This window comes from Alexandromys fortis, unplaced genomic scaffold, assembly GCF_014885135.2.
Source record: "Alexandromys fortis isolate MF-2015 unplaced genomic scaffold, M_Fortis_MF-2015_v1.1 scaffold_253, whole genome shotgun sequence".
Classification (NCBI taxonomy): Eukaryota; Metazoa; Chordata; class Mammalia; order Rodentia; family Cricetidae; genus Alexandromys; species Alexandromys fortis.
In genome coordinates, this window is record NW_026068124.1 from 218,452 (window position 1) to 242,641 (window position 24,190).

The 24,190-nt window shown below is 44.9% G+C and overlaps 1 protein-coding gene across 1 annotated transcript in view; it reads left to right on the forward strand.

Annotated features, from left to right (window-relative positions):
• Fez1 (fasciculation and elongation protein zeta 1) overlaps positions 1–24,190 on the forward strand; it is a 53,213-nt gene that overhangs the window by 15,744 nt on the left and 13,279 nt on the right. Inside the window, exons 3-5 of the mRNA XM_050125721.1 lie at positions 5,972–6,071; positions 17,845–17,934; positions 21,788–21,956. Of these exons, the coding sequence (XP_049981678.1) occupies positions 5,972–6,071; positions 17,845–17,934; positions 21,788–21,956 (359 nt within the window). The remainder of the gene's footprint in view (positions 1–5,971; positions 6,072–17,844; positions 17,935–21,787; positions 21,957–24,190) is intronic.

Sequence of the window (24,190 nt, forward strand, 5' to 3'; positions counted from 1 at the left end):
CTGTGTGTATGCCTGCAGGCCAGAAGAGGGCACCAGACCCCATTACGGATGGTTGTGAGCCACCATGTGGTTGCTGGGAATTGAACTCAGGACCTTTGGAAGAGCAGGCAATGCTCTTAACCACTGAGCCATCTCTCCAGCCCCCCTTTTAGTTTTTGAAAGAGGATCTTGCTTGAGTCCACATTGGCCTTGAATCTTCCTGCCTCGGCCACCTGAGTACTGAGATTACACGTTTACACCCCCTCCAACTGGCCCAGACCTATTCTTCATTTATGTGCAGTCACTCTTTTCCTTTGTTATAAAAGACAGCCCTGGAATTTAGAGCCTCTATGAAGTTACTATAAACTGAGAATGGGGAACCACGCCAAAGAAAACAGAAACTAGGAATGGACAGCTCTTACCCACTTCCCGTCTCGCTAGGGTTGTTCTCAGCCCTTGCAATATTCTATAGAAGTCGAAAGGATTGGCAGCAATGCTGCTTCCCATTCCTCAGATAGGATTTGTAAGCTAAAGAGAATGTTAAAAACAAAGTTCACACAAGACTATCACTAGACATATTTTAAATGGAAGATAAGTCAAATGGGGAAATTTGGTAGATAACATATCTTTAAGAAATTCTGTTCTCTCTAGCCTGGTGGTGGTGTTGTTGGCACACACCTTTAGTCCCAGTGCTTGGGGAGGCAGAGGCAGCCGGCTCTTTGGGAGTTTAAGTTCAGTCTGGTCTACAGATTGAGTTCCAGGACAACCAGGACTACAAGTTCTCAACTACCCCCCTCCCTTCAAAAAAAGAGAGAAAGAAGTTCTCTTCTTAGAGGTTCAGTTCCTCATGTACAAGGGAGAAATATTGTTGTTCTATTTATATATTCAAGAGAATCTAAAAATGTTGTGCAAAGGTACGACTACAAAAGTACACATGTGTGAGCGTGGGCCTTGTATTATTGGACCTGGAAATGGCTGACTCAAAGACAGTTATGGAATTTGTTGTTAGCTCAAAGTTTAATTAGCACTTTGAGCTGCTTATTATATTGTCAGTCTACATGTCTGGATTGTGTGTGTGTTTATTAGGACTGATGTAGCCCTGATGGTATGTTGCCGGGTTCAGGCTTGCAACGTATGTACATGTCTTTGTACATATCTCCTCCATTAGGGCTGCTCACACTCAGACAGCACCCTTTTCCAAATGCCTGGCCCACTTCAGTAAAAGTCAGGGTAAAGGATTCTACTGACACCCAAGACCAAACTAAAACACACATATGGAAGCCAACTGTGGTAGCTCATGTTTAGGATTCCAGCACTAGGGAAAATTTCAAGAGTATTGCTACTAGGTCTAGGTTAAGTTGGGCTACAAGTGAGACCTTGTTCCAAAGAACCAAAAGAAAAGAAGTATGCAAAGAACCTTCTCTCTGACCATGGGGACCAAATTAAATCTCAGGCATCAAGGCTGCCTCATGGCAAGGACAGAGACAACCTGATTAATCTCGCATGTTTGTTAAGTGAAAGTGAAGGGAGCTTGCAAAATCTCTCTACTTGGATGGGAAAGCGGTCTGTGACAGCTACCACCCCAGTGATCGCCAGTGTTAAACTAGGCTGATCTGGCTAGCTAGGGGAGTGTACCCTTCCTCCTTCACCACCCACATGAATCCCTCCTGAAACTGAATCAAATGGTCAAGAAGTAAAACCTTCCCAGGTAGAGCCATCCTGAGGAAGCTGTTCTTTGGCTAAGGATATGCGAGTCGCTGCCCTCTCCAGCTAGAACCTCCAAACAGGCAAAGTCTCCCTTCTCCACCTTCTCCATGGCAAGAGTAAATGACAGGATGCTTCCTACAGTACGGCATTTATCTGTTTGTTTATTGTTCTGGAGAGGGAGCCCAGGCCTTTACACATACCAGACAAATGCTTGTTATACCACTGAGTTACATCCTCTTCCCTGAGAAGAGTTTAAATCTCGCTGGGTGGTGGTGGTGCACGTCTTTAATCCCAGCACTTGGGAGGCAGAATGCAGGGAGATCTCTGTGAGTTCGAGGCCAACCTAGTCTACAAGAGCTAGCTCCAGGACAGGCTCTAAAACCACAGAGAAACCCTGTCTCAAAAAACCAAAAAAAGAATTTAAATCTCAAAATAGCCAGGTGTGGTGGCTGTTATGCCCAGATCACACAATCCCCCCAACCAAACCAACAAGGAGACCGAGTCCCCTATGTAAAAGTGAAGACAAGATTCAAACTCAGACTCCCCGTGTGTCCAACATATTGGAATGATCGGAGAGCCCTAGCCTCAGTTAGGATTGGTTTTTTATAGTAGTAATGGTGTGGGGTAAGGGATTTCTAAGGTCCAGGACCCCTGATTGGCTGACATTTGTCTAGGGGTGCCCTGGTGAATGTGTGCTGGCAGGTGATCCTATCTACAACAGTTGGAACATTAGGAATTTCCTTTGGATGCTCTGTTCCTGGGTGGTGCCTGGGTGGTACCTGGTGGTCTCAGTTTATGGTCTTTCTTGGAACCAGGTATTGCCTCAGGGTTAACTACTGAAACTCAGGCCTTTATTGAGCTTGACATAGCTGGGTCCTACAGTGGCCTTAATTCCAGCAGAAGCAGGCAGAAGCAGGGATATCGCTGAGGGTTTGAGGCCAACCTGGGCTACAAAACGCCTTCCAGGATAGCCAGGGCAACATAGTGAGACCTTGTCTCAAAAATAAAAAAGTATAAAATGGAATATATCCACTCATAAGAACCCTAAACAGACCCCCCATCCGCCACCGCATGGGTGGGGGGGTCTCCATTCTTGAGGCTGGCTGGCATGTTTTGCCTTTGCCTTCCGTGGACCACACCTGTGGGCTGGAGTCCCCCAAAGAAGTCCTGGCACACACTGATCCCCAGTCAGAATAATGTCACTGGGGACTTTGCGCTTAGAATTTGTGTCTAAATCGCTGCTTCAGCTTATGATTTGAAACTTGGTTTATCATTCTGATGCCCATACCAATGTCAGCCATAATCTGAATCATGAAGAGTTGAAATCAGGGAGAGGCCAGCAGGTTTGCCGCTGTGCGGCCGGTGTTCAAAGGCCACCCCTGCCATTAGTGAATGTGTAAATCTGGGCGATGTGATTGCCGACACTGCCTTCTAGGTTCTCATAGGCAACAGCCTGGAGAACTGTGAGTGAGGAACGCGTTCATCTTCACAGAGAGCTTAGAGGAGGGCTGCGCTCAGGAACTGCTTGTGAGAGAGGACAGCAGTCGTTGATAAAGGGCCCTTGAGTGACCGCGAGGGAGTGCGAGAGACTGGAGGAGCCTCAGCTTGAAGGTCATTCATGGACTTGGAAGGATGAAAAGGAATGAAAACACGAAGGTGGTTTGAAATCTTCAGTACATACAGGGTTGGGAAGTTGCCTAGAACCCGAAATTAGCCTGAAAATTCACTAGTTGCTGGAAGTGGTGGCACACACCTTAAACCTAGAGGCAGTCCGGATCTACATAACAAGTTTCAGGCCAGCCAGGGCTATTTAGTGAAATGGTGTCTTCAAAGTAAAACTCAACGGCAGAGTAGAAGGCTCAGGGATGAAAAGCTCGCGACTGTCAGGTTCAGGATTTATGCAGTCTCAAGGTCAATAGAAGAGGTGCAGTCCCTTCGGGAACAAAAGACACAGCCTATTTGGAACTTTGCTGAGTCTCATTTCTCCAGCGTTTCCTGCAGGGGCACAGCTGCAGGATTCATCCCCAAAGCATTCATTCCAAAGCACAGTGATTTAAGAGCAGGCCTATGCCCTTTCCAGTGGGGGGGGTGGGTGGGGCATTTTTTTTTTTTTTGAGTTAGCAAGTTGTATTTTCTTCTTGGTTCCACAATGCTGTGGGACTTGGCTTTATACAAGTGCCTGACAGCACCTGGGATATCATTCATGGTTTAAGATGCAGGCTCCGGGGCTGGGGAGATGGCCTAGTGGATGAAGTGCTTGCCACATAACATGAAGACCTGAGTTTGGATCCCCAGCACCCATGTTAACAGTTGGGTGCACCAGGTGAGTTTGTGTGGAACATTAGTGTTGAAGGGGCAGAGACAGGTAGAGCCTGGGGACTCACTGGCCTGCTAACCTAGCCAAAATGATAGGTTCAGCGAGAGACTTGATCTCAAAAAATACGGTGAAGAGCAATAGAGGACACCCAAAGTCATCTGCAGTTGGCTTTCTTTTACTCTTTACTCTTTGGGGGGCCACCACCCAGCTCCCAAATAAATATACATGGAGACTTATTATTACTTATAGACATCCAGCCTTAGCTTGGCTTATTTCTTGTTGACTTTTCTTAAATTATCCTGTCTATTTTTTGCCTCTAGTCTTTTACCCTTTTCTATTTCTATTCCTTATTCTGTGTCTGGCTGGATGGGTAGCCCCTTCTTTTCTCAGTCCTCTTTTTCTCCTATTTATTCTCTCTGACTGCCAGCCCCGCCTATCCTTTCTCCTACCTTGCTATTGGCTGTTCAACTCGTTATTAGACCAACCAGGTGTTTAGACAGGCAAAGTAACACAGCTTCACAAAGTTAAACAAATGCAACATAAAAGAATGCAACAACAACCACCAAAAAAAAAAAAAAGAATGCAAGACATCTTTGTATCATTAAATGTTTGACAGCATAAAAAAGTAACAAATCTTTAAATAATATTCTATAGCAGTCATCCTCTGGTATCCACACACACATGTACAAGATGAATTTGCATACACAACCCACACACACGTGCACACACAGGAAGCAGGCTTTGAAATCTTGCTGAGTGGCTGTCACATGAACACTTGATGACTTTATCCTCTCAAAGTGCTTTCTTGTATGATAAAAAAAAATACCAAGTAGATGCCTCTCCTGTCAATAAATTGTTTTCATGAGTTTCTTTTATTTACTGGTTTACATACATTAATTTTCCAGAAAAATCTTTTTATATATCTATATAATTTATTCTATTTTTGGTTTTATGACAGTTACCTTATCATTGTGTATTTCATTTCAAATATCTGTGATCAGGTGCCTACTAATTCATTCATTTTCCTGATATGCTTGTGACGTCAGAATTTTTTTCAAATCATCTCTGCTCATCCTTGTACCTGCTAGGCAAATGCTCTATCGCTAAACTATAACCTTGGTCCCCAACACTCCCTTTTTGCCAAAGAGGTGTTAGGAAATCAAGTGATAAGAATTGTAGGAAACCCTTTGTGTGTGTGTGTGTGTGTGTATACAGAATCAAGAAGAAATATAGCATCTTTCCCTTCTAAAAACTAATTGTCTGACTATGCAGCCCCCACTAGCCTGAAACTTAATATGTAAACCAGACTAGCCTCCAACTCATGGAGATCCACTGACTGTGCCTCCCCAGTGCTGGGGTTAGAGGTGAGTGTCACCATGCCCGGCTCTTTTCCATTTTGTACATTTGCTTGAGTACAAATGGAAACATGGCTCCTTTAAACTCTAAATACGAAGAACGCAGGGTTGTGTTGCCATGTGCTCCCTGGGGCACTTTGGAAAAGAAGTGCACAGTCACAGTATTGGTATTATCCTCTTGCCCATGTTAGATTTCAAGGCACTAATTCCTGAGAGAAGACTGGAAGCCTCTCAAGTTGAAATATGTCACCAGTCTCAGATAGGGAATCTGTCCAACCTCCTCCTCTACCCTCTGGTACTCTTGGACTATGGGAAAGGGACTTCTGAGATTCAAGAATAAACTATTTGGTCAAGGTGCAGATTAATTTCTAAGCAAAAATGGAACACCTTTCCTTCTGAACCCTCTGGACAGGGCCCCAGCCCCGTGCTCAAGGCTTTCTCCTTTGGACACGCCTTGAATTCTGTTTTCAGCTGCTGCCCCTGCATGCTGGAAGGCAGATGACCTCAGCCTGGCACACACAGCAGCCTGTCTCTGGCTTGGCCCGGCTCTTCCTTCCTCCAGGCGGGGTCAGGCCACAGATGTGTGCTAATGAGAGCTTTTCTTTGTTTACAGGGTTTGGGATGCTCTGACAGACAATTACATCCCTTCACTCTCAGAAGACTGGAGGGACCCAAACATTGAGGCTCTGAATGGCAACAGCTCTGACACGGAGGTACCTCTCTGGGGCCCGTTATTTAGTCAGGATTGGGAGGATATGGAATCCAGATAGAAAACTGCCCGACAACGCAAGGGCCTTCTAAAGCACTAGTTCAGAGTCACCGTTGGGAACACAGCATCACCAGACTCAATGTCTCTCGACAGCTGTTGAGAAAGATGAAACATAAGACAGGAAGGAGACCCGGTGTGTCTGAGGTCATTGGGATGGCCATGCATAAAAAGAGTAAGAGTGATGTCTTCGTTAGGGTTCCTACTGCTGTGAAGAGACACCATGACCACAGCAACTCTTAGAAAGGAAAACATTTAATATGGGTTAGAGGTTTACTCTCCATTACCATCAAGGCAGGAAAGCATGGCAGCCAGCAGGCAGATGTTGTGGAGAAGAAGCTGAGAAATCTACGTCTTTTCTTGTTGTTTGTTTTTGTTTTTCAAGACAAGGTTTCTCTGTTGCTTTGGAGCCTGTCCTGGAACTGGCTCTGTAGACCAGGCTGACCTCTAACTCCCAGACCTCCGCCTGCCTCTGCCTCCCAAGTACTGGGATTAAAGGCTTGCACCACAACTACCTGCAGAAATCTACATCTTGATCTGCAGACTGCAGCAAAAGAACTAAGGCCACATCTACTTCAGGAAGCCCACACCTCCTAATAGTGCCACTCCCTGTGAACCTTTGGAGGCCATTTTTATTCAGACCTTCCCAACTGGCTGCCCACTTCCCCAGGCATTCTGATGGCATGCCTGTAATCCCAGCCCTCTGGGGATGAGGAAGGAAAACTGCCACAAGTTTGAGCAAGGCTACACTAGAGAGTGAGACGCTAGTCCCCACAGATAAACAAAAACAAAAAAAAATTTAAGAATCAGGATTTAGTTCCATCAGAAACAATGTCTGAGCAAGTGCTGGTGGACTGTACATCCTGTTGGTTAGAGCCAGGGGGTAAGAAGCTGTTGTGTTTGTTCCTTTTCTTTTCTTTTCTTTTTTTTTGGGGGGGGGATTTTTTTGAGACAGGGTTTCTCCGTAGCTTTTTGGTTCCTTGTCCTGGAACTAGCTCTTGTAGACCAGGCTGGCCTCAAACATGTTTGTTCCTTTTCAAGTGCAGAGGATGACTTAGGGCTTCAATGGAGCTGGAGAGATGGCTCAGTAGTTAAGAGCACTTGCTGCTCTGGCAGAGGACCGAGGTCAGTTCCTAGCACCATGTCAGATGGCTTAACAACTGCCTGTAACTGCAGCTCCAAGGGATCTGATTCCCTCCTCAGCCTCTGTAGGCATCCTCATACAAATGGCATTAAATTTGCACACACACACACACACACACACACACACACACACACACACACTTGGCATCTTCTTTTGAGGAAAGAAGGAAATTTGGCATCTTCTTTTTTTTTATTTTTGGTTTTTCGAGACAGGGTTTCTCTGTGGCTTTGGAGCCTGTCCTGGAACTAGCTCTGTAGACCAGGCTGGTCTCGAACTCACAGAGATCTGCCTGCCTCTGCCTCCCTAGTGCTGGGATTAAAGGCGTGCGCCACCACTGCCCGGCTGGCATCTTCTTTTGAGTTGATTTTATAGTCTCTCAGAAAATCCAGAGTGCTCCTGGTGACTGTACATATATATACACACATATATACTGACTGTACATACATATACTATATATGTAGTGGTATTTTAGTCAGCAGAGCAGAACATCTCTGACTGATTTATAAGCTGGAGTGGTGCACACCTTTAATCCCAGCACTCCTGAGGCAGAGGCAGGCAGATCTCTGTTCAAGACTAGTCTGGTTTACAAAGCGAGTTGCTATACAGCAAGGGCTACACAAAAAAAAATCCTGTCTCAGGAGAAAAAAAAGGACATTTGTTTCCTATAGTTCTAGAGATTGGAAATCTAAGATCAAGTGGCCGGCAGATTCAGTCTGTGGGGAAGGCTAATTCCTGTTCGTGGGTGGCACTTTCTTGTGAGGTTCACACATCGTAGAAGGGGCAAATGAGGTTTCTTGAACTTATTTTATAAGGGATTAATACCATTCATGAGGGTTCTACCTGCAACTTAAGGTACTACTGTCCTTGTCACTTTGGAGGTCGGTATTTCTGAAAACATTGAGTGGTGGTGGGTGGAGAAGATGTCCACAAACACTGAGGTGATATCCAGGTGAAAAGGCTGTACAATGGTCAGAGGTGTATTTCACTGGTTGGTGGTGGCGCACACTCTTAATCCCAGCACTTGGTTGGCAAATCTCTGTGAGTTCAAGGCTAGCCTGGTCTACTAGAGCTAGTTCCAGGACAGGCTCCAAAACTACAGAGAAACCCTGTCTCGAAAAACAAAACAAAACAAACAAAAAAAAAGAAAGAAAGAAAGAAAGAAAGAAAGAAAGAAAGAAAGAAAGAAAGAGAAAAAGAAAAAAAAACTTTTACCTTGTTTGGCTTTCTAGTTTCAGCCATGAAAAAATTTGACAATTTTGTATTCAGAAAATGTGCTGGCACAGCCCTGGGTGGTGGGGACTCAGCAAATGGTGAATAGTGGTGTATCACATCTTCCTGGAAGCTCAAGAATTGGTCCCAAGTAAAAGAGCAGGAAGCAGATTTCCCTGACTGGGCATTCTATCTGCAGACTACTGCTCAAAATACAACAACGAAGAAATCAGCATTTGTTGAATGCTTCATAGCCTTCTTAAGTTTTCTAATCACGAGCAATACAGAATACTCAGGACCTCAAGGCTTCATTGGCAGGCGAGACAATGACTTCGAGGCAATGTTTTACTGCAAGAACACTCACAGTGACACTGGAGCTTGGGTCTCAGGTCCTCTCTGAACTCCTGCTGTGCATTTTCTCTTGCAGCACACGTCTGTACAATACCTCATAGTCACCCAAAATAAAAGACGGTCAAAATAATGCAATGAGTCTAGCTATAGAAATCAAATCAGGTCACCATGATCCAAGAGGCAGATTTTCCTGGGTTATTTAAGTCTGGCACAGAACAGGTGATAAAAGTGGGTGGAAGAAGTCTGCTTTATCTTCTCCTCCATTATCACCTGGTTTTATTACAGTAGAAGGACTTTAACTGACCCCATTTTAAATGACTTAAGAGGTTGACCAGTACTCTGAATTCCTTCTGTTAGCCTGACCAACCAAACACTCATGGTATATGTACACCGCTGGGCAGTCTCAATTTCATGAGCCCTTGTAATCTTCTATTTTGTGGATATTGCCAAGAATCAGTTGTTTGTTTCCCTACCTGTTTATGCTTGTCTTTGTGACTAAAATAAGTAATTGAATTAAATATCATAGACACTGTTCAATCCTGACTACAATGAGAATGATTTGGGCTTTGTTAAAATCAAAGTGACACATTTATACAGTTATAAAAGATCAACCACCCAGTAGTGATGATACACACATTCAATTCCAGCACTCGGGAGGTAAAGCCAGGGGGATCTCTGTGAGTTCGAAGCCAGCCTGGTCTACAGAGCTAGTCCGTCCGTCCTTCCTTCCTTCCTTCCTTCCTTCCTTCCTTCCTTCCTTCCTTCCTTCCTTCCTTCCTTTCCTTTCCTTTCTTTCCCTCCCTCCTTTCCTCCCTCATTTCCTTTCTTTTGTTCTAAGGTCTATGTGACTACCTCCTAGATAGGGCATCAACGGCAAACCAAAGGATCATTATACTCAAGTCTAACTTAGTGAAGCGGTGAACTTATTGAGGATACTTATAAGAGCATGGATGACAAAGGTCTGCATCCTTGAACAGCAGGTCCCAGCATGGGTGGAGACTTGTGAAAACTTCATCCTTGAAGCTCCTTGCACAACTAGAGTCTCCCCTGGACAGCAATCGTTACTGACCTTAGCGAGGAGCCTGGTGACTCTTGTCACTTTTGGGAGCTCCCTGGGTCTTAAAAATACCATTTATTAGGCTGGGCAGTGGTGATGCATGCCTTTAATCCCAGAACTTGGGTGACAGGCCAGCCTGGTCTACAAGAGCTAGTTCCAGGACAGGCTCCAAAGCTACAGAGAAACCCTGTCTCAAAAGACCAGAAAAAAATACCATTTATTTCTTAGGGTATTTTCATTTAGTTCCTGAGTCCTGTGAGTCTTCCTCTTCCCTTTCAGAGGGAATGCTTCAATTCAGAGCAAATAGCAACACAACAAAAGGTCATAAAGCGAGCTGGATGTTATCCTGTTTGGTAAATGAATTTATGTTATATTGTTATTATTTCCTTTTTAAATGTTTGATAGGTCACTGCAATGAAACAACCTGGGTCTGGACTTTTTCTGAAGAAGATTTATGTGTGTGAATGCAGGCGCTCATGGAGATTAGAGGTGGGGGATGATAGTTTAGCTCTGGAGCTGAAGTTGCAAGCAGTTGTGAGTCCCCCAGCATGGGTGCTGGGAACTGAACTTAAATCCTCTGGAAGAAGAGTAAGTGCTCTTAACATCTGGGCCATCTCTCCAGCCCCAGTTATTGTGAATTTAATGATTCAGCTAGACTGGCTAGCTGGGTAAACCTCCTCTGGCTCCACTCCCCATCAGTGAGATTATAGGTACACAGGCCACGCTCAGATTTTTTTACATGGATGCCAGGGATTTGAACTCAGATCTTCATACCTGTGCAGTTAGTATATCACCATTGAACTATCTCCCCAGACCCCTGAATCATAGATTTCAAGGAATTTATCCATTTAATCTATCAATGAATGCATTAACCATGAACTTAAATATAATCTTTTAATGTTTTTTGCATTAACTTATTTCGTATGTTAGGGATGGGATGCACATATCATGGTACCTGTGTGGAGGCCAGAGAGCAACTTGGGAGAGTCGGTGCAGTTCTCTCCTTCTACCGTAGAGTTTCTGGGATTGACTGAGGTCGTCAAGCTTGACCTTTACCCCCTGAGCCCTTACCTGCTGACTAGTCAGTATTACCGGCTCTGTAACTTTACATTTTGTACTAACATTTATGCGATCTATAATGCATTTCTTTCCTTTTCCTAGTAGCACAAATCTTTTCTTTTTTTTTTAAGATTTATTTATTTATTATATATACAACATTCCTTCCATGTATGTTTACATGCCAGAAGAGGGCACCAGATCTCATTATAGATGGCTGTGAGCCACCATGTGGTTGCTGGGAATTGAACTCAGGACCTCTGAAAGAACAGTCAGTGCTCTTAACCTCTGAGCCACCTCTCCAGCCCCGCACAAATCTTTTCTCCCTGTCTATAGGTTTATTACTTCTATCAATCTCTTTAGGGAGTCACTTTTGGTTTCTTTGGTTTTCTTCTACTGTTTATTCTTTAGTCGATTCTCTTAATTCTTTTAACTGTAAAATGAGTTGTTTGTTATTCTTTTATAAAGATATGGGTGGGGAAGGCTGGTCCCATGAGGGGCGGCAGTCCCACTAGGGGCAGCCGATCCTACAAGGGGCACTGGTGGGTGACCCGAGGCCTCAGGCAGTTAGCCTTGGTGGGCAGGAGACCGTGGTGGGTGAGAGACAGAGAGAGTTCAGGTATAGAATTTATTTAGTGGGTGTTGGAGGGAAAGCAAAAGGGAAAGAAGGGGGAGGAGAGGGACAGTAGTTATCGAGAGAGAGAGAGAGAGAGAGAGAGAGAGAGAGAGAGAGAGAGAGAGAGCACTTGAGTGCACACTCACATACTCAAGCCTTGAGCTGGAGGAGGCAGAAGCCTAGGTAGCTCAGCTTGTTAGGACGGGTTGGGAGTAGGCGGGGCTTGTCCTTTAAAGGGACAGGGTACCCAGGTGACAGGCCAGGCCATTAGATCATAATGTTAATCATTTTGTATGGCTCTTTTGCTTGCATGTTTGTCTGTACTATACTTGTGTGCCTGGTGCCTGCAGAGGACAAACAAGGATATCAGGTCCCCTGGAACTGGAGTTACAGATGACTGTTAGATGCCATGTGAGCACTTGGAATTGAACTTGGGTCCTCTGGAAGAGCAGCTAGTACTTTTAAACACTGAGCCAGCTCCCCAGACTTCTTAATTTCTTTTTTCATTTTTCCTTGGCATTCCATTTTTGTTCCTTGTAATGGACCTGTATCAATACCTCTCCACTTCGTTCAGTTTTGTTTCCTTGAGGCAGGGTCTCACTATGCGCCCTGGCTATCCTGGAACTCACTATGTAGACCACACTGGCCTTTGATTCACAGAGATCCACCTTCCTGCCTGTACCTCCCAAGATTAAAGGTGAGCGCCACCGACTTTTGTTTTGATTTATTCCAGACGGGAGTAGGGGAAGCTTACTAACTTGTCAAGCAGTCTTGAGCCTTTAAATTCTCCTACTCAGCCTCTTAGGTCTCTGGAATCACAGGCCTGTGTAATCATGCTCTTGGTATTTTTATAGAGTGTTTTCTCCAGGGCACACTGTGCATTGCACATTTCAGTTGTCATAGTCTATTGAGAAGAAATAGTGTTGGGCCATGCTCTTGAGTGATCAAAGGATCTATCGTTTTCCTTGGAGATCCCGAGAGCTGGCATGTATCTGTATTACATTGTTCTCTAATTAGAAACCCCACCAGTGCCTGGCATGAGAACAGTGTTCCTCAGATGCCCCTTAGGGAAGGAGGCTGGAGTCTCTGATGAGCTTGCAGACTAGCTCCCTCTGATTTTGTAAGACTCCCACACCCCAGGCTCTGTCAAGTTGTCCGGTGTGTCTGAGACAGGAACCTTGCTGCTTCAACTTCACTGGTGAAACCACTAGCTCTCTCTAGGGTGACAGGATTGTAGCAGCCTTTCTCCATGGCTGCTAGAAGAGACCTGGGGTCCAGCTGCCCCCAAGGAAACACCCCAACATTTTTTATTATTTATTTATTTATTTATTTTGCGACAAGGTTTCTCTGTAGCTTTGGAGCCCCCTCCTGGAACTAGCTCTTGTAGACCAGGCTGGTCTCAAACTCACAGAGTTTAATTTTAAATGTTGGATTAAGGTGTGCGCCGCCACCACCAGGTGCACCCCTGCTTTTTAATCTCACTTATTCCTCATCTTTTTAACCTCATTCGCACTGCCAATCTGAGGGATCCAGCTCCCAAGCTTTCCAACATCTTCACTTTCCAACATCTTCAGTGTGAAAGCATTTACCTTTGAAGGTCTGCTTGGAGAGGGTGTGGCTCTCCAGCCCCTGGGCCTGCAGCTGCTTCCCAGCAAGCACCTTTTTCCTTGCTGTCTTCCTTTAACATATTTTGCTCCTGTGGAATAGTCTTATTTTAAATCCATTTACTCTCGTTTTATTAGAACCTGGGGAGGAAGCAGAGGTAACTGTGCGTGCAATGTTCTTTGTGCCTTCCTTCTACTGCAAATAAATGGAAATAGGAGGTGATTTAAATAATTGTAGCATGTGGGAACTTCAAGAAAGACAACGTGGAGCTCCACTTAGAGGTCCAGTGTAGCTTAGCTATACATAGACGATGCTTGGTGAATAGCTGTGCACTTAGATTTTAGGTCAAAATTATATCCTTGAATTGTACATGTAGATGCTATTATTTGACAATTATCTACTCTGGTTGGGTTTTTAAATGAATCATTCTATTCTGTTCCTGCCTACGACATAAAAAGATCACCTTTTGACCCCTGTAACCTTCACTTCATAGTAGATAGTGATTGACGCTAAGACAAGAGGAGACAGACATCCAGGACAGGAAGATCCATCTTTCTAATTCATCTCCAGGCAACGAGGAGGCTCTGTTATGTGGAGGCGGTGCTGAGTCTGGGCCCTGACTGCACTCCCCTGTCCTCTCTTTGTCATTTGTTCACTAATTCTTTCAATAAGTGTTTGTTGACCAAATACCATGGAGCATCTTGCTGTGCGAATACAGAGCCCTTGACTTAGCCCACACAGATGGTTCCTGGTTGTTCACAAGCACAAAAGGGACATAGTGCCCTTCCTTGGGGCTGAGCACACACTGTTGGGTTCCTTTTATTCTTCCTACTTTTTTGACTGAAGGTAAAAAAAAATGCATCTTTGCTTTCTTAATGTTATTGTAGCAGCCACACACACATTTGAATCAGTGGAGGAAGGGGTGGGAAATATGTAAAGGGACTGAATATGAAGTAGAAATTCTCTTTTTCTAGGAACAGGATAAACTGGGATGCTTTAGCAAAAGGCCCTGGCTTATAATTGTTGTTGGGCACAGGGACGTAGCAGACTGTTAAGCCTTCCGTGGACGGCTACACAGCAAGTGTTAGAGGCTCTGCATGAGTTTCCAACTTTTATTTCATGGTGGCAATCCTGATGCACACCTTTTTCCTCAAAGCAAGATGATTAAAAAAAAAAAAAAAAAGGCTTGCTATGGCCAGCTCCCATTCTGGATCTATGTCTCCTTAATTCTAGGAAGAAAGATATTGGGTGGATACTTTTTTCCTTACAAGATCCTCATTCGCTTTGACAGCATTGGAAACGGCTGTCAGGTTTGGCCCACAAATAAATGGGTGCCACGTGACAGGCTTGTGGATCATTTGGGGGAGGTACCTTTCTCATGCCACACAAGTGGCCAAGGAAGTGACTCTGCTGTCTGTTCACATAATCGTAGGAGCATCCTTACACCGTAGTATCCAGTGCTGTTGTTTTCCAGAACCCTTCCTCTCTTGTTTTGTTAAACCTTTTGGTCAAAATACTACATCGGTTTGGGGGGAAAGTGGAGTCTGTAAACAGCCAGTGTGATGGGAAAAGGTTTGTCCAGAAGTGACAGAAACTGTCAGCGCAAAGCAGAGTGTGGGATGGGGGTGGGGGCACATAAGCTTGGTGGAACCAGGTCGAGGCGAGGCAGCGTGGAGAGTTAGAACACAAACCAGACAGAAGACAGAGACCTGAAACTGGGCGGATGTGCTGAAGCCTGTGACTGAGCAAAGGTAGCCGGAGGCGGGAGGAGCGGGGCTCTCTTGGGGTGCATTGTGTGTGCTGAGCCTTTTGGTTTATTTTTTTTTCCCCATGCCTGATTTCTGAGAAACAAGAAAACAGGGAACGCTTATAGTACTCACAACAGTGACATTGCTCATGATGGCTTTCCTAAGGCTGTCATTGGCTTTCAGATCTTTGTCTTATCCCAATAATTTATTCCCAGACCTGAGAGGGCAACAGGAAAGAGCACTCCAGGAGTGCCTCGCTCGGGCCACAGCTGGGGTGCATTAACGGATGCCTAGCCATTAGCCTTCCTTCCCAACAAGCCCCGCCAGCCACGTGTGGGAGAAACTTGGGGCAGAAAAGGATCTAGTTCAAAGGTGCAGTATTGAGTTAGTGAAGAAAATGCATTGATGCTCGACCACATTTCAGAAAGTGTAAGCACCCATTTGCCTTGCATCTGGTTTTGGTCTCCTGGGGCTCATGCCTGGAACACCCTGGGTAGAAATAGTCTGAGGGTGACCTTGAACTCCTCATCTTCTGCCTCCCACCCACTGGGTTTAGAGGCAGGCTTGACCACACTTGGTCTTTCCCTGTTTCTTCAGGATGAATCCAGGCCTTTGTCTTTGAGCTCTATCTGTAATCTTTTTTTTTTTTTTTTTTTTGATAAAGTATTGGACTATGTAGCTCATGCTACCCTCTCTTAGCCTCTTGATTGCTGGGACTGTTAATCCCACTGGCAAGAATAAAACCACTACCACAATTTGAGCTAAATTTAAAACAAGTTTAAGGGCTGGCCAGCACTGCCTCCTAAGTCAGGTTAAAGAGAGCAGCCTGAATCCATTGTTGGGACCCCTAGTAACTAAAATCAAAGGAGTGGTTGCAAAGAAGATTTACAGAAGAGAGACAATGGGGCAGTAAGAAAATACAGAAAAACAAAACAAAACAAAACAAAACAAAACCTCCAAAAACATCATGTGATCAGGGAGGGTGAAGATACATTCGGCTAATCAAGGGCTGGGCAGTGGTGGTGTGTGCCTTTAATGCCAGCACTGGGGAAGGAGAGGCAGGGGGATCTCTGAGGTCAATGCAAGCCAGGTCTACAAAGTTCTAGGACAGGCTCCAAAGCTACCCAGAGAAACTGTGTCTCAAAAAAACAAAACAAAAACAAAAACAAAAAAACAAACTAAAGAAAGAAAGGTCATGGATTGGAGAAGGTCAGGTTCCAGGAAACTTGGCTCTTAGAGTATGTAGAAACTTCTTTTAAACAACAGCAGAATGGCTTCTGCCTTCAGAGTGGAGTCAGGCAGGTTCCTGGAGATTACAAGTGTACACCACCATACATAGCTTCTAACTGCATTTCCATAGCCTTCATTTCAACCCTTCATATCTGATTTGAGTTATAGACTAAGGTTCCTGTCAGAGACTTATAAGTACAGGGACTGAAGAGATGGCTCAGAAGATAAGAGCACTGGCTGCTCTTCCAGAGAACCTGAGTTCAAGTCCCAGCAACCACATGGTGGCTCATAACTATCTATAAGTGGGATCTGATGCTGTCTTCTGGCACACAGGTGTTCCTGCGGACAGAGGACTCATATATAAATAATACAAACAAAGAAACAAAGTAACTCATACAGAAAACAAAATCCTCCCGTTTTCCAATAAGAGCCTCATTCCTACCTCAGGACCGCCTGACTCTTGGGAAGTTCTCCCATGTAAATGTAGCTGTGAACAAAGTGTGGCCCCAGGAGTTTTGTTCTGCCCAGTGGGGAGCTGTGCAAACAAGCAGTACTGCAGGTGGTAGCCTTGGCAGAGACACAAGCATATGATGGATTCCACTGCAGAAATAGATGCTGCCATCTGCCCAGCAGCTCCTCTGGTGATTCCCTCTCCCTGCCTGCCTTGCCCCTTCTCCAGGTTGAGAACAGATGGCATTCATGATATATTTGCTGAATGTTTTTCCTTGTAATGACAACGTCCTGGCTTTAGGCAGAGATAGGAGGAGATGTGCATGGTTGGGGGGTACCTGCCAGAGTGGAGCTCAAAGAAGGAAGTTTTGAGGCTAGATAACATGGCAGCTGGGACCTCACCCCAGTGCTTCCTGATAGAATAGGAAAAAGTGTCCCGGGGGGACGGGCCAACCAACATGTTAGTTCTTAGAACCAAGGAAGAGAAGCTCCTATATTCAATGTGGCTCTGTGGAGGGATTTCCTGGATCCCTCTTGCCAACACCTGTATGATTTTCAGCTGGATTCTTGGAAGGAGAGATTCTTAGGGTGGGTGACTGAATGTGTGCAGGATGCGAACATAAACTCTGGATCCTTAACAGTTCGCAGTATGGCCGGTGAAGCCAGAGTTGTTGCAGATGTATTGTTGGACTTAGACAACTTCGGGCGTCTCAGTAGTTGTGAACTTCTAGACTCTTTGGATTATAGAGTTGAGGGGGCACAGGACAAATGAACTAAACAGAATTCCCTTTTCACCGTTTTTCTTAGGATTTCGTTGGTCCTCCTTGCTCTTTTCTTCCCTTTCGTTCCTTTCTTCCCGCCCTCTCTCTTGCCCAACCGACACTACTTAAAGGATATATTTGCTGCATGAGCTGGCGGTGATGTCACTCACTGTGAGAAGGTTCCTGCTTCATCCGAGGAGAACCTGCTTGGGAGTTAAAGAACACTGCTGAGCCCCTTGAGTCAGAATGGTGCTGCCCACTCCTACCCTGTTGTCTTCTTCTGGCCATGCTGGCAATGCCTGCTGTGTGGTGGAACAAGATGAAACTCAGACGCCTCACCACAGTCCCTCTTTACACCATGGGAGGCTAAAACGGCCCTTCAGTTAGTCTTGGGGCTAATGGTTGGGATGTTTAGACAGCAGGAGGCTAGAAAGGGGCGGAGTAGCTAGTCTACTGCTGACGGTTACAATGTCGTTGCCCCTTCTCCTTTCAGATCCACGAGAAGGAAGAAGAAGAAGAGTTCAACGAGAAGAGCGAAAATGACTCTGGCATCAATGAAGAGCCTCTACTCACAGCTGACCAGGTATGAAAGAGAATCCCCGCTAAAACCCCGGGAGGGAGCCTTTGTTCTAATAGGAAAATGTGGAAGACAGCATCCTTGCCTCATCCATCCAAGTCAGGAGAAAGATGCGCGACTGGTGTCGTGGTGCCTTGCTGATGAGTTCGGTAGCTTTGATAAGAGGCTTGATTTCTCTTTATGTCTCAGTTGATCTGCTCACAGTAGACATGGACACAATTCCTAGGACCTGGGTTGGTTGTAGCAGTTGGTGATAAGAGCCGGAGCCATGTTCAGAAAAGCCTCCGTAGACTTTTTTTTTTCTTTTTTAACGTTATTTTTTATTTGTTTCCTTTTGTTCTTTAATTTTGTTTTTCTCAAGGCAGGGTTTCTCTGTGTAGCCCTGGCTGACCGGGAACTTGCTTTGTAGACCAGGCTGGCCTCAAACTCAAAAATCCCCTGGGATTAAAAGCATGTGCCACTATGCCCAGCTCTCTGTATACTTGGAGTTTGGGCGCTTAAGGAAGGGGTCTTAAATGCTTGTAACAGGTGAGTTTTCTATGTGGTGGATGTTTTATCACAATTTATAGAACTCTGGAAATGTTTAGCCTTTCAAAAGGCGTTTAGAGACATTCTGCCTTTGTGGGAAGGGAGAGGCCATGTTTCACTTTAGGGAAGGAGTTTATGATGTAGTTTTAGTGATTCCTCACTTCAGAAGTGTTGAGTCTTCTCAGTCAACAAACATCTGGGAGTGCTTATTTGAGCTAGACACCATGCCAACTTACAAGCTGTTCTGAATGCGCCCCTCTGGGATCAGCAGAGCCAGAAAGAGCATCTTAGTAGAGGTGATCTTCAAGCCTATGGCTAAAAGTAGGATTCAGTTTTTTCTTTTCATTTACTTTTTTTAAAAAGTAGGATTTAATATGGGTAAAGAATAGGGTATTGGGACTGGAGAGAGATGCCTCAGCGGTTAAGAGCACTTGCTGCTCTTCCAGAGGTCCTGAGTTCAATTCTCAGCAGCCACAACCATCTGCAACGGAATCTGGTGATCTGGTGCCCTCTTCTGGTGTGTATGAAGACAGAGCACTCTTGTACATAAAAACATAAAAATACATAAATAAATAAATCTTTTGTTATTGGTTATTTTTTTTTTTTGAGACAGGATTTCTCTGTAGCTTTGGAGCTTGTCCTGGAACTAGCTCTTATAAACCAGGCTGGCCTCAAACTCACAGAGATCTGCCTGTCTCTGCCTCCTGAGTGCTGGGATTAAAGGTGTGTGCCACCACTGCCAGGCCATAAGTAAATAAATCTTAAAAAAAGAAAAGAAAAGATACGGGATTGAAGGAAATCATGTCAAGAACAGGTGCGGTGTCCATACCTGTAAATGCAGTGCTTGGGAGGGAGGTGGAGGAGGGTCAGGAGCTCCTGGCCAACCTTATTGAATAAGACCCTGTCTCAAAAAGCAACAAAACAAACACAAAATAAAAGAACATGTCTAAACCAGGCAGTGGCGGCGCATGCCTTTAATCCTAGCACTTGGGAAGCAGAGGCAGGTGGATCTCTGTGGGTTCGAGGCCAGCCTGGTCTACAAGAGCTAGTTCCAGGACAGGCACCAAAGCTACAGAGAAACCCTATCTCAAAATACCAAAAAAAAAAAAAAAAAAGAACATGTCTAAGAGTTACTTTGTTCTGTTTTGCTTTGTTTCTGACTGGCCTGGAACTCTTTATATAGACCAGGCTGGCCTCTAACTTAACCTATAATGAAACCTGGTGCCCTCTTCTGACATGTAGGCAAACATGCAGGCAAAACACTGTATACATAATAAATTTTTAAAAATAGATTTATTGTTACTTTGTGTCTACATGTGAGAGCCTCTATGCATGTTGGTGCCTGGTGCCTAGAGAGGGTGTCAGATTCCTAGTAGTGTAGTTATAAGTTACAAGAGCTACCAGGTGGGTGCTGGGAACTAGACCCAAGTCCTGTGGAAGAGCAGCAACTGCTCTTAATTGTAGACTCATCTCTACAGGACCGGGGCTAGCATTTTTTATTGTGACTTGAAGGGAGGGATCCTACTGCAATGATAGACTCTCTGTTTGTCACCTTTTTTCATTAATTTGACCAAATACTAAACAAAAGCCAGCTGATCTTTCTTTTGAAAAAGGAGTTTTGACCTAGGGAGTGGCTGCCTTCAGGATACTTGGTCTAGGGTGGGTTCATTGCCCAAACAACAGAAATAATGGCTTGATGTCTCAAGTATTGGGGCAAGTAACTGTTCTGGTAGTCCTTTGCATCATGCCAAAGCAGTCTTTTGCCTTCTTCTCCCTCTTGTATTGGGGTGTGAAGGTGTATGGAAAATTAAACACGGGTGGACTCAGAACTCAGAAGTAAGAATTCAGTATGCAGTAGAGACTGAATGGCTCTGCTGGTACTATCCTACCTCTCTGTGTGTTTCTTTTTTAATCTCTGTTCCTCCTACCTAACTTCTAATCTTCACGCCCCTACCCTGGAATGTATGAAACTGCTGTGGCTAGGAGCCTGGCAGAAGTCACCCCGAAAAGGTGGCTCGTGACATTCTCCTTTCTATTTTATTTTATTTTATTTTATTTTATTTTATTTTCAGGACCAGGTCTTAGTATATAGCCCCAAGTGACCTGGAACTCATCTTTTAGAACAAGTTAGCCTTGAATTCAAAAATTCATTTGCCTCTGCCTCCAAAGTGTAGGGATTAAAGGTGTGTGCCTCCACATTGGCCCCTCCAGGACTCCCTGCCCATAGAATGGTGCTGCCCACACTTAAGGCAGGTTTGACCTCCCCAGCTAACTAAATTAGAACTCCCTCACAGCCATGTTCAGAGATTTGCCTCCCAGATGACTATTGGTATGGACCATCACAGTCACAGGGAAATTACTCTCAGCCAGAAAACCCTGAAGGGGGGCTGTGCTGCTTGGTCACAGCTTATAAAATGCCCTTCAAAGACAAGGCATGTCCTAAATCTGCAGGTCGATTTGAGAAAGCCTGTGTATAAAAACAGGAATTATTTCCAAAGAAGAAACCCTAAGCCTGTTACTTGCAGTCCAGCCCAACAGGACAAGACCTGGCTCCAAGATCACCGTCTAAAGATGGCATCAGAGGTTGAGGCCCTCACAGCACCAGAAAGAGAAGGGCCTGTCTAAGTGTGCTGTTGCCACTAAACTCATCCAGACCCACTTCCTCGTGAGGGCGTGGCTTACCCCCTTTCTTTAAGTGCCAACAGCTAGTGTCCACAGTTCTGCATTCATTCTGTGTGGCAGTGTCTGTCTTGACCCTCAGCTTGTAGGAGCTGAGCCCCATTAATAGTCAAGTTCAGAGCTGGGCTTCTTGCCTTTTTTTCTTCCTCTCCAGACATTGGGTGTCCTTCTATCATTTTATGATCTTTAGCTTCAGATTGTACTGGACAGCTTCAATTCCTTTCTAGGAGAATTCTGGAGAAACAGCTGTTTTCCTCCTCGTTTGGAGTTGTTCTGGGAATGTGTGCATCCCTTCCCCCTCCTCCCCCCTCCCCCATGTTACAAGAAGTGTGACAATTAGTGGCCTGGGTTTTGTGTTATAGTTGGGCAGATACAATACTTTCCAACTCAGAAACAAAATGATCAGCAAACTGAAGTAAATGTTTACTTCCAGGCAGCCCTGCTTCATTTCCTGAAAGAGCCGCTAATTTCCAATAATGCATTCATCTAAATGGAGCGCTTGGAAGAGGTTTACATGAAAGTGCTTTACATTAAAGACAGACTACGTGCAATCCTTTGATCGGGTCTATTTTTATTATTATCCAATATTTATGAAGACAGAGAATAAGTTAGGCATGCTGCTGAGTACTCAGAGCTTGTGCTGTATCCTTAGGTGATTGAGGAGATCGAAGAAATGATGCAGAGCTCCCCGGATCCCGACGAGGAAGAGGAGGTGCTGGAAGAGGAGGACGGAGGAGACATCTCATCCCAGGCAGACTCAGTCCTGTTGCAAGAGATGCAGGCCTTGACACAGACCTTCAACAAAAACTGGTCCTATGAAGGTGAGGGCCCTGGGCTGGGTTGACTAAGGACCAGACTCCTCCTTGGTGCCAGGTACTGCTTTTTGTGGATATATATTTCATACTAGAGTTCTTACTACGAAGCCTTGACTGGCCTGCAACTCGCTATCTAGACCAGACTGGTCTTGACCTCACAGATTAAAAGATTGCCTCAGATTTAAAGACTGTGCCACTGTGTCCCGCCCAGGTACTGTTTATATTTGGCTGTCAGAACTTGGTCTTTGCCCTAGAGCAGAGTTTGAAAATCCAGGAGAAAGGTAACACCTTCCTGATTTGGTATCAGGAGAAAAGTCAGTGTTTCTACAGAAAAAGAAAAAAAAAGTAGAATAAAATTGAGGAGCTGAAGGTAACCAAACAAGACTAAAGTAGAATAACTAGGACACTGAATATATGCACACACACACACACACACACACACACACACACACACACACACACACACAGTAGGACAGTGACTGTAGCATAGCATTTGCTGTGCACTCACGATACCGTAGTATCCTAGGTCCAAGCTCCAGTATTCTGTGTGTGTGAGAGAGACAGAGACAGAGACAGAGAGAACACACAGAGAGACGGAAAGAGAGAACAAGAGCAAGCAGTCTTAGTCCTTTCCATGTGCCATCCTCAAACTAACTTCACGACATGCCTCTCACGACTGAATTGTCATCTGGAGGGTAAGGGATTTGTCCAAGCCCACAGCTGGAGAAATAGAATCATAAACAAAAGCTCCTTGCCACTCCGAAAATCCTTCCCACAAAAGTACGGTTGGGGGAGGGGGCAATTTTATTACTGAGTAAGCATTAAATGAGAACAGTCTACAGATCACAGGCAATCCTCCAAAGGACAGCAAAAGCTGAAGGAGATTGTACTCTTGTTATAACTAAGTGAATGGAGCCCATTACCTTAAGTAGGTTTTGCAATTTGTAGTCAGGTGGATGAGCTAGGCCCTGTGCTTCCAGAACAGTGGGAGATTAGGTCGTGATGATTACGTTTATTTCAAAGCAGTGGTTCTCAATTCCTGAAGGAAATCTTCCTGAACTGTGGAGATGGGAGGAGGCTTATTTAACTATTAAATTTTTAATATATGTTTGAGAAGGGCAGACAGAAATTCTAAGAGAAAAGGGAGATAGAGAAGAGGAAAATTCTCTCTCTCTCTCTCTCTCTCTCTCTCTCTCTCTCTCTCTGCCTTCCGTGTGTGTGTGTGTGTGTGTGTGTGTGTGTGTGTGTGTGTGTGTGTTGTTTAGGGCTGGGAATTGAACCCAGTGCCTCATGCATACACTCTCACTGAGCTACACCCTCAACACTCTTCCTTTCTTTCAGTAGGGAGAGTGAAGACCCCATTTTCAACTAATGCTTTTCCTTGCACCCTGTATACATTATAAGGGACAGTGCAGACAGCTCTTGAAACCAGGGTGATGAACTCCGGAGTCGAGATCTCTAACACAGATTTATCGTAATGACTAAGAGCGGGCTAGATGAAGCGTGAAATGAAAACAGCGTACAAATCAGCAGCCGTCTCAGGGATAACTGTGTGCATGCTGATCTGCAGGAGGAGGCCTGCTCTTGCAGCCAGGCCACTGGGAATGAGAGGGTGGGGCTGGGAGAGAAGGTGCCCCCGTTGGTCAGGGAACCTCGGTCAAAGTTTCAGGAAGAGGTGGCAAAAATTGAGATTAAAAAAAAATCATGCACCACGTCCTGAAAGCAAAACTGCCTGGCCCTGAAGAGATGAAGCAGGCAGGGTGTGGTTCACTGCAGGAAGCCAATAGGGTGATGGAGTGGGTTTAGATGCCTAGCTGCATTCACCACCCGCCCAGTCAGGCCATTCTCACCACACAAAGGGCCCACACAGAAGCAATCAGCAAAGCAGAGTGAAATGGCATTAAAAAAAAAAAAAAGGAGGAGAGCAGCTCAAAGAGCAAAACAGAGTAAGAAGAAGAACCAACTGAGTGAGCAGACACCTAGGCTGAGCAGGAATGAGAAGGGAAAGAGGGCCCTGAGATGACACAAAAGGGGCTCCCTAAATCTATTATATCTATTTTACTAATATGCTTAATTGGCATATGACAAATTAGTGTGCTTATGGGATACAGTGTCATTCGAAACATTTCAATACATAAGTAGCTGGCTTCTCTTTCATCAACACATGATCATTTCTTTCTGGTGGAGTTCTCTCCTCTCTCTCTCTCTCTCTCTCTCTCTCTCTCTCTCTCTCTCTCTCT